The sequence below is a fragment of the Mastigoproctus giganteus genome, chromosome 7, assembly GCF_048544385.1.
Source record: "Mastigoproctus giganteus isolate SK-2022 chromosome 7, ASM4854438v1, whole genome shotgun sequence".
Classification (NCBI taxonomy): domain Eukaryota; kingdom Metazoa; phylum Arthropoda; class Arachnida; order Uropygi; family Thelyphonidae; genus Mastigoproctus; species Mastigoproctus giganteus.
The window spans coordinates 217,895,799-217,908,347 of record NC_143581.1 but is presented as its reverse complement, the minus strand read 5'-3'; the positions used below and the strand labels follow the sequence as shown (position 1 = coordinate 217,908,347).

The 12,549-nt window shown below is 33.0% G+C and overlaps 1 protein-coding gene across 1 annotated transcript in view; it reads right to left on the bottom strand.

Annotated features, from left to right (window-relative positions):
• Positions 1 to 890: 890 nt before the first annotated feature.
• LOC150083686 (protein GDAP2 homolog) overlaps positions 891 to 12,549 on the bottom strand; it is an 83,004-nt gene continuing 71,345 nt past the window's right edge. The window contains exons 9-11 of the mRNA XM_090377435.1: positions 8,673 to 8,867; positions 4,459 to 4,602; positions 891 to 1,136 (exon numbers count right to left, since the gene is read on the bottom strand). Of these exons, the coding sequence (XP_090233561.1) occupies positions 1,080 to 1,136; positions 4,459 to 4,602; positions 8,673 to 8,867 (396 nt within the window). The 3' untranslated portion in view covers positions 891 to 1,079. The remainder of the gene's footprint in view (positions 1,137 to 4,458; positions 4,603 to 8,672; positions 8,868 to 12,549) is intronic.

Below are 12,549 nucleotides of genomic sequence, written 5' to 3'. Positions count from 1 at the left end.
ATGCAGTTTTCTTAGATAATTCTGGACTAAAAAATGGGTAAAGATACTATCTAAGAAATTAATAAAGAATTAAAAAAAAAAGCAATTTAATATCTTATCTAGATTAGTGCAAGTTGTTACTCTCCATTTCCACCAAGCCATAATTCTGATATGCAATTTTGAAAGGATTATTTATGTGACATGATTGCTAAATTAAGTAACATTATGGCATAATTAAGAAAAAGTTTATCATATTTAAAGAGAAGTTAAGAAAAAAGAAAACTATAAAGTTGTAAATAAAGCTTTCTGAAATAAATGTTTTTAATGAAAAAAAAAAGTGAAATAGTATACACCAAACACATGAATTAAAAAGAATCATGTATATGAATATTTAAGTATGTACACAGAAGTAGTCCACTATTAAGGGCTGCTGACTGGATGCTCTCCAAAAAATGGATTAAAAAAATATTGCATTTCTAATCATTAGAAGATGGTACTTCAGAATGCACATTAAGTACCTAAGTTTTCTACAGAAAAATATAACTGCTCTCCATCTATATACTAAAACTACAAATAAGTCACCTCCATAGGTTTCCTTCCTTTCACTTACAAATGTGATCAAAATGAAATGAGCAATAACTATTCTATGTGCTTTACATTTCCATTTAATCTAAAATATACATATGATGCATTTTCTTACCATGATTTTAGTTATCTTTTTATTAGCTCATTCTTTCATGGTGAGCTTACAAAAATAAAGTTTTTGGCACAAAACTATCCTACTCCAAAGATAGAAAACCATTCTTTATCATATTTTTCTGATTGATCAACTTGAGATAAAATCTGGAATCCATTTTTCTTATATGAACAATACTTTTGTAGGCATAAAAGCTGAAAAATATTTAGGCAGCTTTACATTAGTTATTTTGTTTTTATCTAATTTATCATCATTTCAAAGTGAAGATCACTAACAGATGCTTGCATTTTATTTAGAAATAGTCTACCAATGTGCAGTCTGGTGAATGAAACATCAGAACATGTATGCATTCAGTTACAAATACTATAGAATTTACCCTATTCAAATCTAGCATTAAAATACACTATAATCCTCCTGAAGATGTATCCAGTGATGACTGACAATACCTGACTCCATTTATCTACAAAATAAACAAAATAAGGATGTTATTGTCTTCCAATTCTATGCAAGCTAAGACATGTGCTTCTTACTAACACATTAATTTCTTTTAGAAAGTAGTGTAACTTATCTAGAGCATCAAGCATATTTACAAGTTTTGTAATACTAATGTTAGCATCCAAGATTTTTTTTAAAGTATTATGGTTTGATGCTGCTAAATATAGTCCTACACCTGGGCATAATAACCCTTCCTTGGAAGACTTGTATTTTAGGGGAGAGGAGTTAAAGGTAGTCAGTGGGAAAGGCTTGGAGGGGGATGATGCAGGCTGACAAAATTCTCCATACAGTGTAAACATGCAGCCAGATAAGGTATCATTAATGATTTAAAAGACTTTTGTACAAATGGAAATGAAGGTTACAGTTCCATTAGACTTTGAAACAGGTCCTCCTAATATCAAGTAGGAACTCCATGCAGCTTGCAAATGTTGTGGCATGGACATTACAAGGTATTAATCCTATTTCCCACGTGGAGAGTGACAGATTAACATGTCTAATAAACAAACATTCGATGGGGTTCAAGGTGCCTCCGTAGCCAGGTGGGCAGGAGCAGCAGTGCGTAGCACACACTTCTTGATTAGACCGGGGTTCAAGCCCGTGACCACCAAATATGGAGGTTGCAGAAAGGTTAGGGAATGACCACCACATATCCCCGGAGCAATAAGACCTTAGTTGCTAATGCTCCTAAAAACCAAATAACAAACAGATGAAGTTCAAGTCAGAAGAACTAGGGTCCACTAGAGGATGGTGCAAAGTTCCAACAAACTATTCTGCACACGTTTGGCACAGTGCATTATCCTACTCTAAAATGGTATCACTGTCAGGGAAGAGCAGATACAATGTGTGTAAACAGTCAGTAATTATGGTGCAATATGTCTCTGTGTCCTTGCAGAATAATCAAGGGTATCCCAGCAAAATATTCCCCAGACCAGAAGACTGCTGTTGCCACCAACCTTCACTGTCCATACCATGCACCTGGGTATGGACAGTGAATTATGTACTGCTTATTGTCATCATGTACACACCCTTCCATCAGCATGATACAAAAGGGAATATGATTCATCGGACTGCTGCATCTCCTTCCAGTCATTTGCTACCTAACTACAAGTTTTTGCTGCAACAGATTATATACATCTGCCATGAGCAGTAAGGAGGGAAATAACGAGTCTGCCATCTGCTTTGAAACTCCATACCATAGATAGTACACCAAGTAGTCCTTCTGAAAGTTCTCTGGTCTGTCCCACACTGATTATAATTACAACTATGCATCTGCTGACTGACCATCTTGGTCCACATTAGTTGCTGCAGTTGTTTCCTGCACAGTTCATTACTTGTTGGTTTTGTACAAGTCAGTTGTTTTGCCCTTTGTCTGCCACTCTTGATACACTCACACAATGCTAGGTTCTGGATGCCCACTATACAAGAAGACTTAGATGGGCACACCTTTCCACCTTGCCCAAACAATCTTGTCCATCATGCTGGAGTTTTTAACATGCAATGCTATGTCCCAGCTGTATACATATTCATGCCTCAGCTGTTGACAGTATTCACCCAGTTGAACTTTTATTCCTGTAGTGCAGTCCACTTGCTCCCAATAGAGTAGGTGATCTATTTCAATGTCCTTTCAACTGAGTGTGGTCTCAACTCCAATGGAGACTTTATCCCATGATCATTCTGCTTTGTGTTGATTGGTATTATATGAATGTGATAATCTGCATGATTTCTATTTCTCTTTATTTTAAATGGACTACTGTTTAAATTATGTTATCCCAATATTTTCTCATATCACAACAGTGAAATTATTCTTGTAGGAACGAAATCCTTTACCCCTCATTCCACTCAACTCTTTCCATTATCTAAACCATTTTCCAATAAATGTGCTAAAGCTGTTCAAGGTAATAATATCTCTAAGTACATCTGTCTAGAGTTTGTATGGTTATTCATTAAGAGTATTTTAATGAAAATTACTAATATGAATCTTCTGAAAGAGTTATAACTTTCTAATAATTTTTAGAACCTTCATTTTATTACAATGTGGATCAGTATGAACCTGTGAAGCCCAATTTTTCCATTTTTCCCCACAAGCTCTTCAGTTATAATTACCTTCTGTTGTAAACTAATTTGTGAAAAAAAAAAAAAAAAAAAAAAAAAAAAATAAATAAATAAAATAAACCTTACACCACTGCTTTATCTTTGATCCTTTGCATCAAAGTGCTATGCAATTATTACTTCAATGCATTTCACTGACTCCTTGGAATAAGCATTTTGACAGAATAAAAACTTTCAACGTTGGCACTAAGTTAATATTTTGCAATCACCAAGTGCAATGTGGCACAACAATTTGCACACTCAAAAATGAAGTGCAATTTTCAGTTACTCAACTTCTAAATATGCTAGAATTTTCACTCTTGAGATTAACATATTGGACTTGATGCAGTTCTTGAATTGGGCCAGAACAGTGTTCTGGTCTGCAAGTTTACTTTTTTAAAATTAATCTCAAAGCTTTCCAGTTGTTACACTTACCAAAATGTAAAGATAGTCATTTCTAATTAGAAGTTTGAGTGCATTCATAATTAGTAATGGCATCCAAATGCCAGAATCTATAACTAGTGTATAATACTCATGACAAAAAAAAAATCTTTAATCTTATTTTTGTTGTCAAATATTGATGTCCCAGCTGCTCATATTTCCTGTTAGAACACCAACATAATACACAAAAAGGTTTTAAAAAAAGTAATTCTGTCCTTGTGTTTTGAACACACAGGAGTTAGTTAAGATACCCCATGGCACTTTTAAGATGTGGATTTGGTTTTTAATAATTTTGAAAGGTCTTTGAAACAGATTAAAAATTTATATACAAGTCTTATTTTCTGATTAAAATGCCATAATATATTATTCAAACCTATATTATATCTCCATTTTAGGCTAGAAAATGTAGGCACAGTTGACACAAAAATCCACAAATTACAAAACTATAGTTAAATTAAATAAACTATTTTGATTATCTCTGGAAGAGTGGTTACTACTGTCTATTGTGGTTAATAAGGTTTTAAGGAGCTCAGTCAAGCTGCTCTTATATGGTGATTAAACTGGTTGCTGATAAAAAACAAAATTAAGTTTGCAGTTAAAAACGTAGCATATGAAATATTTTTGCAAAAGAATTATTACAAATGCAAAATTTTACTTAAGCCTTTTTTTCCTTTATTGGAAAAATTAGCCACAAAAATCTTTTGTGAGCAGCATGTTGTTCACAAGTAATTCAAATTAAAAAAGGAGAAATTACTTACCTTAAAATCATAGTCCAAAATAAAGGATGGTATATCAAGTTGGTCAGGAGGAATAACATAATATAGATATTCAATGCCACCTAGAGATTGAACTTTTTTCTTTATGGATGATGCAGTAAATGTAGTGAACCACCATGTCATTAGCTATAATTAGAAATAAAATATTAAAGTATATATTAAGGGGTTAAGAAGAACAAGTTCTTCCTTGAATTTATTCAAACTACCCACTTCTACAATGACAGATGGAAGTTTATTCCAACTATCAACCACCTACTGGCTGAAGGCAAACTTCTGCACAAACTTCTGTATTATTTGTTGCCATAGCAAAAGCAAGTGCTCAGAACTTAACTCAAAAGCAGTGTCAATTCTTTGTGGTTTTACATTTTTAAAATACAGTAAATATAGATTTCAGTTATACCTGAAATTAACACATTCACTTCCACTTGATACACATCAAGTGGCAGTGAATGCATTCTAAAGGACATCATGGTTCTGTTAAGAGAAAAATCATGTTTAACTAACCTGGTAAGCTATTTTGACACAGTTACTCATGAGCTGGATGCAGGGAACAATTTTGACATAGTTTAATTGATTCAGTATCTCAGGAGAGGCTGCTGTATAAGCTAGTGTATGTTGGGATTAATAGAAAGATTCCAAGATGGAACACAGAGTGGCTGCTGGGCAGAAGGTTGTGATTAATGGATATTCTTCAGATTGGTGTAACATCTGAAGTGGGGTCTCCCAAGGATTGGTTCTTGGACCATTGTTGTTTCAAAATTTGCAAAATTTCAAAATTCAAAGTGACTTGAGGAGGCTTCAAGAATGGTCAGAAAATGGCAGCTAGGTTTTAATGTAGCATACTCTACATCAGTACTGGGCAGACTTGTGTAGCAAGATCTAGAGGAGCTATCAGCTATGTCAGAACTTTTCAGGTCCACTTATTTACCGTAATTTCTCCTACTGTGGGTTAGCCAACCACAGATACAAGATAATGTAGTTTTATGTGTTTACCCAAGTTTTACAATCCACATTTCCTTAAGTATACATGATCCAATCTAGTCTCCTTAAACAAAATTAGTGCTCCAGCAGACCATGGGGATAGGTCTGGTGAGGAGTGCAGATAATGATTTGTTTACATTCTACTCCAGTGATTCCCAAATTTTTGTAACCCAAATCACAATTTGTTTTAAAAAGACTATATTTATGGTACATTTAAAGAATAATTGCTATTAAAATCAATGGAGTTTCCTCCCTAATCTTGTGACACACTTGAAGAGGATCACAGCACTCCATGGTGGTGGGATACACAGTTTGGGAACCACAAAGCAGTCTATGCTCTCAATGAAGTACTTATTAGTATCATATATACAGTGCTGCATGTGGATGTGTAACTGCCTAATTAGACATTTATGTTTTATGACTAAAATTTGTTTTTCTAGACATATTTTGGACTTTTCATAATACTGTGAAGACTCAGAAGTATCATCTGAAAATGTGACTTAAGGGAATAGTTAACATTTTGTGAGCATAATTTTTTTTTCCCTACTTAGAAACTTTCTATTAAAGTTCTATTTCTTTCACTTTCATGGGACCTTAACCTTGCCAACTGCAGTTTGCCAAATGGTACTTTTCAGAAACATATCCCATGTTGGTGAGAGATTTCAGTATTTTCACTTAATTTAGATAGAGATCATACTGCCAGATCTCTGAATTGTTGTCAACAGATTTGTTTTAAACTCAGTAATGTTGTGAACTGTCATTAAATTTTTGGTATAGTGATAATATATGATTAATGTATATTTACTATTCATCCATTTCTGTAACATGATTCTATGCCTTGGCGATCTGCCCCAAATCATTCTGCATTCTACCAGGGGATCAAAACTGATGTCTTGTCAACCCTACTATAGATGATAACAATTAAAAAGAGTACAATTTTAAAACCAGAAATTATATATAAATCATTACAATTATAGGAATACAAAAACATCAAAATGCTTTAGAAAGCTTAACCCTGCTCTCTTCATCAGTGGTAAGATGCTTTTTGCAATAAAGCATTTTACTTTACAGAGAAGCTACTTCCAGGAAATTAAAAATATATTTTTTTAAAGAAAAAAGAAAGAAAGACCATGCTTCTACTACTACTACATAAAAAGTAAAAATGCCATATCTAAATAGTAGACATTTAGAAGAAAATAACTTTTATTCAGATTGATTCAAAATCAAAATATTTCGAGGGCTGGCCTGTCCGGACTGAAAGCAAAGTGATCTGTTTGCTTATAAAGAAATAAATTTATATGACTATGCATCTCATTAATATTTAATTTTTAGATTATTTATTTTAGATTACTAGGTGGTATATGACCCATTAATCAGCGCAATACTACCACTTTGATTATTGGAGGCTTGAAGTGGTGTGGTGGAATCCATGTTTAGTCTCCACAGCAAAGCTCTGGAAAAACCTCCCCCATCTCTTCCATCATGCAGTATGATTGATGTCTTTTGAGGTTTTCTAGGCAAAATGATATCTCTTTTGGGGATTACACTGACTTCTAATCCCTCTTGGCATAAGCACATTACAAATATTGCTTCTTCTGCATCTAAAAAAAAAAAAAAAAAAAAAAACTTGGGTTTTCTTTTGTTCTCGGCGTTACTTTTCTTCCAAACAGCTGTTCACTCTGTACAAATTGCAAATCCGCCCTATCATGGAATATTGTTCCCACATCTGGGGCAATGCCCCCAAAAACCTCTCTTAGGCTTCTAAATTCCATTCAAAAGAGGGCAATTAGGTTAACTGATGACTCATCTCTAACAGAGTCTCTCCACTCTGTCTCACAGATGTTCTTTTTCTGCTGCATGCCTTTTCTTTATATATACTTCTACGGGCACTGTTCTTCTGAATTGGCTTCTGTAACTCCCACTCTCTCTTTCAAAGCAGTCCAAACACATGCTGCAACCAGCAAAAATCCTTTTACTGTCCAACTACAAAAACTCACTTTTTTCCTTCATTTATTCATTCAACTTCCGTTTCCTGAAACAACCTTCCTTTGTACGTATTTCCTGAAAATTACAATCTACAGAAGTTCAAGTCTAATGTCAGCAAATATCTTTTTTCATCTTTTCAACCTCCAACCCATGCATGGTACTAAGTATCAGAACTTAACTAAGTTCTAATATGTCTTGTTTGGGATTTTCATTTTAAAAAAAAAAAAAAAAATTCTACATTTAATTTGACATCTCCATTTATAAACTTGCATGAGAATGTAGGGGTGATGTATATTCCAAGATTATACATCATGAAGTGGTTACAAAAGACAGTACCATTCTCCCGCAAAAAGTTAAATTTCTCCCTTCTGTTGCCAACTGAAGTGGAGTTCAATGGAATTTCAGAAATTATATTTTTAATTTTATGTTTAATTAATCAAATGTTATTAAAAGCTCAGAGAAGAAATAAGTGAAGTGCATTATGAAAATGTTGACAGCATATTACAATCTGAGGCTACTTGTTTAATTTACTGAATAATAAATTAAACCAAATATGTGTAATAAGTTTTGCATTTCACACAGTGATTCCATGCAGTGAAGTGAAAGCAATTACTTTTATATATTATTGGTTAATCAATTAGTAATTAATTGGGAATAAGGTAATTAGTTATTTAATTTTCACTTCTATTAATCACAGAAGAAAAAATTCAATTAATTTAGGAAATAAAAATTGAATGTACATGAAATGCAATGCAATACACTGGGTACATTACTTAACTTTTTATCCTCTAATTTTGGAGAAATATAATCATTAAAAAAAAAGTACGTTTGTTTTTTATGTTCATCTGGATCTTTCAATATGCTTGTATACATATAGTTTTTATATGTGAAAGGGTTAAGTGCTGAAAATATTGATATAATGAATAATTTTTATATATATAAGTACTTAAAGTGGTATTGGACAAAAAAAATAATTAAAAAAACAAAAAAGAAATACTCATTGGCTATGCTAATAAGTTAATAATGTAAATATTAGAAACAGAAAAATGTCCATGCATGCTTAATCTTTGTCACCAAGGAGTTCAACTATCTTGGCAAATTGTTTATAGCATAACCTTTTCATTGTGACCATACATTCAAAAATTCCAATGAAAGGTGTCAATGTACTTATACATATGATACTGCATATTGAAGTTAAGGAAATCACTATACTGTATCAGTAAACTTACCCTACTCCAAAAGGTTGGATGAACAATATAAAATGCCCGCAAATTTTTTCTATATTTATGATCCATCAGGGAATATAGTTCCCGTAGGGTATTAAGGGACGGATGACTGTCTCTGTTTGTTAAGGTATGAAAATAAACAACAACATAATCATTCTGTACAATGGGATCAAGAGTATGGACAAAGTACATCAGTGCCTAGAAATAAACAAATAAATTAATTAATAAACTACTATTAATCCTTCAGAGTACATGATCTAATTGCAAGTATTAAACATCTGTCTCCCATGAGAAAAAAAAATCCAATCATAAGGGCTGTCTCCTTTTCATATATATCATGAAGTCTCAGCTAAGAATAATGAATTTTTTTTTTTTTTTTTTTTTTTTACATTTGGTTAGTCTGCATGGTGTAGGGTCAAAAAGATCAGAACTATGCAAAGAAGTAACATATGGTTTTATGAAGTGCAGTGGTGGCAACGGAGTGGAGGTACAACTATATGCCATTACCTTCTTTTTACAATGCAAAATTCACAATACAGTAAGTCCCTCATAACCATACGGGATACATTCAAGACCTACTGTGGATGGCTGAAACCGCAGATACAAGCGAACACCTACTGACCCCATACATAATGTGATTTACTTGTACATACATATGTATAATAAAGTTTAATTGATAAATTAAACAGCGCAGATGTGGGAAACCACAGGTGGTGTCTGACCCTAATATTATGATAAATTAAACACACAGTAAGACATTACCAACATTAAATATGGTAATAATAAAGTACAGCAGACTGTTGGATTTATCAGGATTGGATTAACCAGGAAGCAGATTAACCGGGTCACTTCAAGACTCAAAATTAAAAAAAAAAAAAAAAACCCCAACCAGAATTCATAAAATTCAAGTAATAACTAGAATAGATATAAACAGATATTTTGCAAGTCATAAATAAGCAACATGAACCAGCATTATAAGTCGTTATTGGGAGATTAGTGTACCTATTATCTTGCAACCCCTGCTGTTTTCACACCTACCACTCAAAACAAAAAAAAGAGAGACCAAATGTTTAGTTTGATTTAGTGCGTCGCGTCAATTATTGTGTTCCATTGCACTGGAAAAGGACAAATTTTGTTTTGTTATTTATGTCAGGGATGCTGGAATATATATATATATATTTTTTTATAGTAACTATTTTTTTTTGTTTAGAAATTGCAAAAATGGGCAAACACAAGAGTTGTGCTTTCAAATTAAACAACTTGAAATTATTCAAAATTTTGAAAACGGTGCATCCGTTAAATCTCTAAAGAACCATTATAATGTTGGTGACCAAACCATACGTGACATTGTAAAAAATAAAGGGAAGCTTTGATTTAAAATCGACATTATAAAAAATATAGGGAAGCACCGTATTGGACACGCGAGTAGTATGTGTTAAGTTTTTTCTTTTTTTTTTTTTCATGGTTAACCGTGGGTAACTGAATCAGCGGATATGGGGGCACAACTGTATATATGAAGTGGATACTTATGATATACTTTGAGAAAGGGACAGTATTTCAATCCCCCATCTTAAAACAAGATGGCTGAAACAAATTATAAACACCATTTGCTCAGAACTTCAATGTTTACCATCTGATTGAAACTATATTTACAATACATATGAAGGTGTCCTAGAGTATCTAGATAAATCAGTTTTATTTCAATCTGCCAACACGAAACAAAATGACAACCACTTTAAGTAACACCACCCACCCACTTAGAAAGTCATGTGTTTACAAGTACATCTAAATTGAATTTATAGTAAAGGTGAAGGTGTCCTATAGTAGCAATGGTGAACCATTTTTGGCCCAAAAATGGTTCACCATCACTACTATAGCCAAAAATGAGCTGAAACAAAAAATAATTTCTGTATGTCATAAAAAAAAAATCCCATCCTACTGAAATTTATAATCATTGATATAATATAATAACAGCATTTGAAAGAAATTTGTTGCTACATAACTGTATATAATTACATTATGGTTTTCTTGCTGGATATTGCTGACAGACACCACAAAACAAATGTCTTTAAATAAAAAGTCCTTTTATATATACATGTCTTCAATGTTGTTTCAACAAAGTGTGTCTTCATATCTTTCAGAGCACACTACCATCTATTATCTGTGTTTCCAAGCAATAATAGATGATGGCACAAAAGCAACTTTGAAATTTGAAGGCAATTGTCCTATTAGCCTCAATTGGCCAATTTAGGCACACCAGAGCCAAATTTTTTATTTTTTATTTATTTTTTTATTAATTTATTTTTTAAGACCTGTTTCCCTGACAAAAATCTTGCTCTAATGTTCGACTATCAAGTCAAGTCAAAAAAAGAATAAATTGATATTTAAAAGCATTTACAGCCACTCACCGACTTACATTATATTCGACTTTACGTAAGTTTTTGCCAACCAGTGCAAACTTAAAATCGTGGAAACGTATTTGCATCCTGTAGGAATAAATATGAAAATATCATAATGTGAACCCAATAACACATTGGGTTTGGTAATTCATTCCAAGATCTTGAAAGTTGAAATTTTCACTATATAATTAAGCTATTTATCTCTCTAAAAGGTCATTTTTATAATGGAAATTGCACTACACTTTCATCGTTATCATACGTTAAACTATAAGAATCAATTTTGAATGCCTTTGTGATATTTTTCTAAAACACACATTTCTGGAGGTCACTACCATGAAACAATAAAAACAGTTTGCACTTTCCGGTTAATTGGTCCTTTCTATTAGCACAATCTATTATATATGGATAGTAAACTATCTTTTGCATTTGTGATAATACTGAATCGGTATTACTGATAACTGGAATTGTGTGGGTTTTTACGTTATGGTATTATGGCGAAATGAGTTCTCCTTCACTGAAATCTTCAATCATATAAAAAAACAAATTTTCAGAATCTTCTCTTCATTCCTATTTGCTTATTACAATGATGAAGGGAAAGTGACTAACGGAAAGTGCAAGTGCTGGCAGTGCTAGGAAATGAAACAAAATTGATTTAGACATGAAGATGATTACTAAGAAGTACGAAGCAGGACAAAGTTTGTCATCTACTGCACAGAATTAGGTCTCGCTGCTTCAACAGTGAATACTATTTTAAGGGACAGTGTGCATATAAAAGAACATGTTAAAGGATCAACTTATTTCACACCGGAGCCAGTCCACCCCAACAGTGATCACAAAACAGCATTCAGGTGCTATATCGAAAATGGAAAAGCTAATAATATGGATGGAAAATCAGATTCAGAAGCAAGTACCCCTGAATCTAACAGTCATTCAAATAAGAAGTATTTATGAAGATTAGGTTAAGTATGGCAAACCCCAAGCCAAGTTTATGGCAAGCAATGGGTGGTTTAATAGGTTCAAGCATCATGCCGGTTTCTCATAAGTGAGTAAACATAAAACATAAGTGAGTAAACATAAGTGTTTACTCACTTATGTTTAAATATGCCAACTACCCAAAGAGTCATGTGTTAATTGATTCTCAAGACATTACAGAAAAACATTAAAGTATGCAGTGAAGTCACCAGTGCCGATTCTGCAGCTGCAGAGAAATTGTGATGTGTTGGAAAAAGCCCCTTCTAAATCTCCACAGCCCTCAACTTCCGCAACAGTGTGCTTATCAGCTGAAGAGTTAATTCTGGCAACGACGCTTGAAAGGTAAAACTTGCCGACGTTATGCCTATCTCCTCTCTTTTTGTAATTTTTTCTGCGCATAAGATAAAAAAAATTAAATAATTCTATTTATATGTTCATTGAACATTTGTTTGCTTCTATCAAATTCAGCACACATAGTTGCGAGTGTGAAATTTCCCTAAATGCTTATT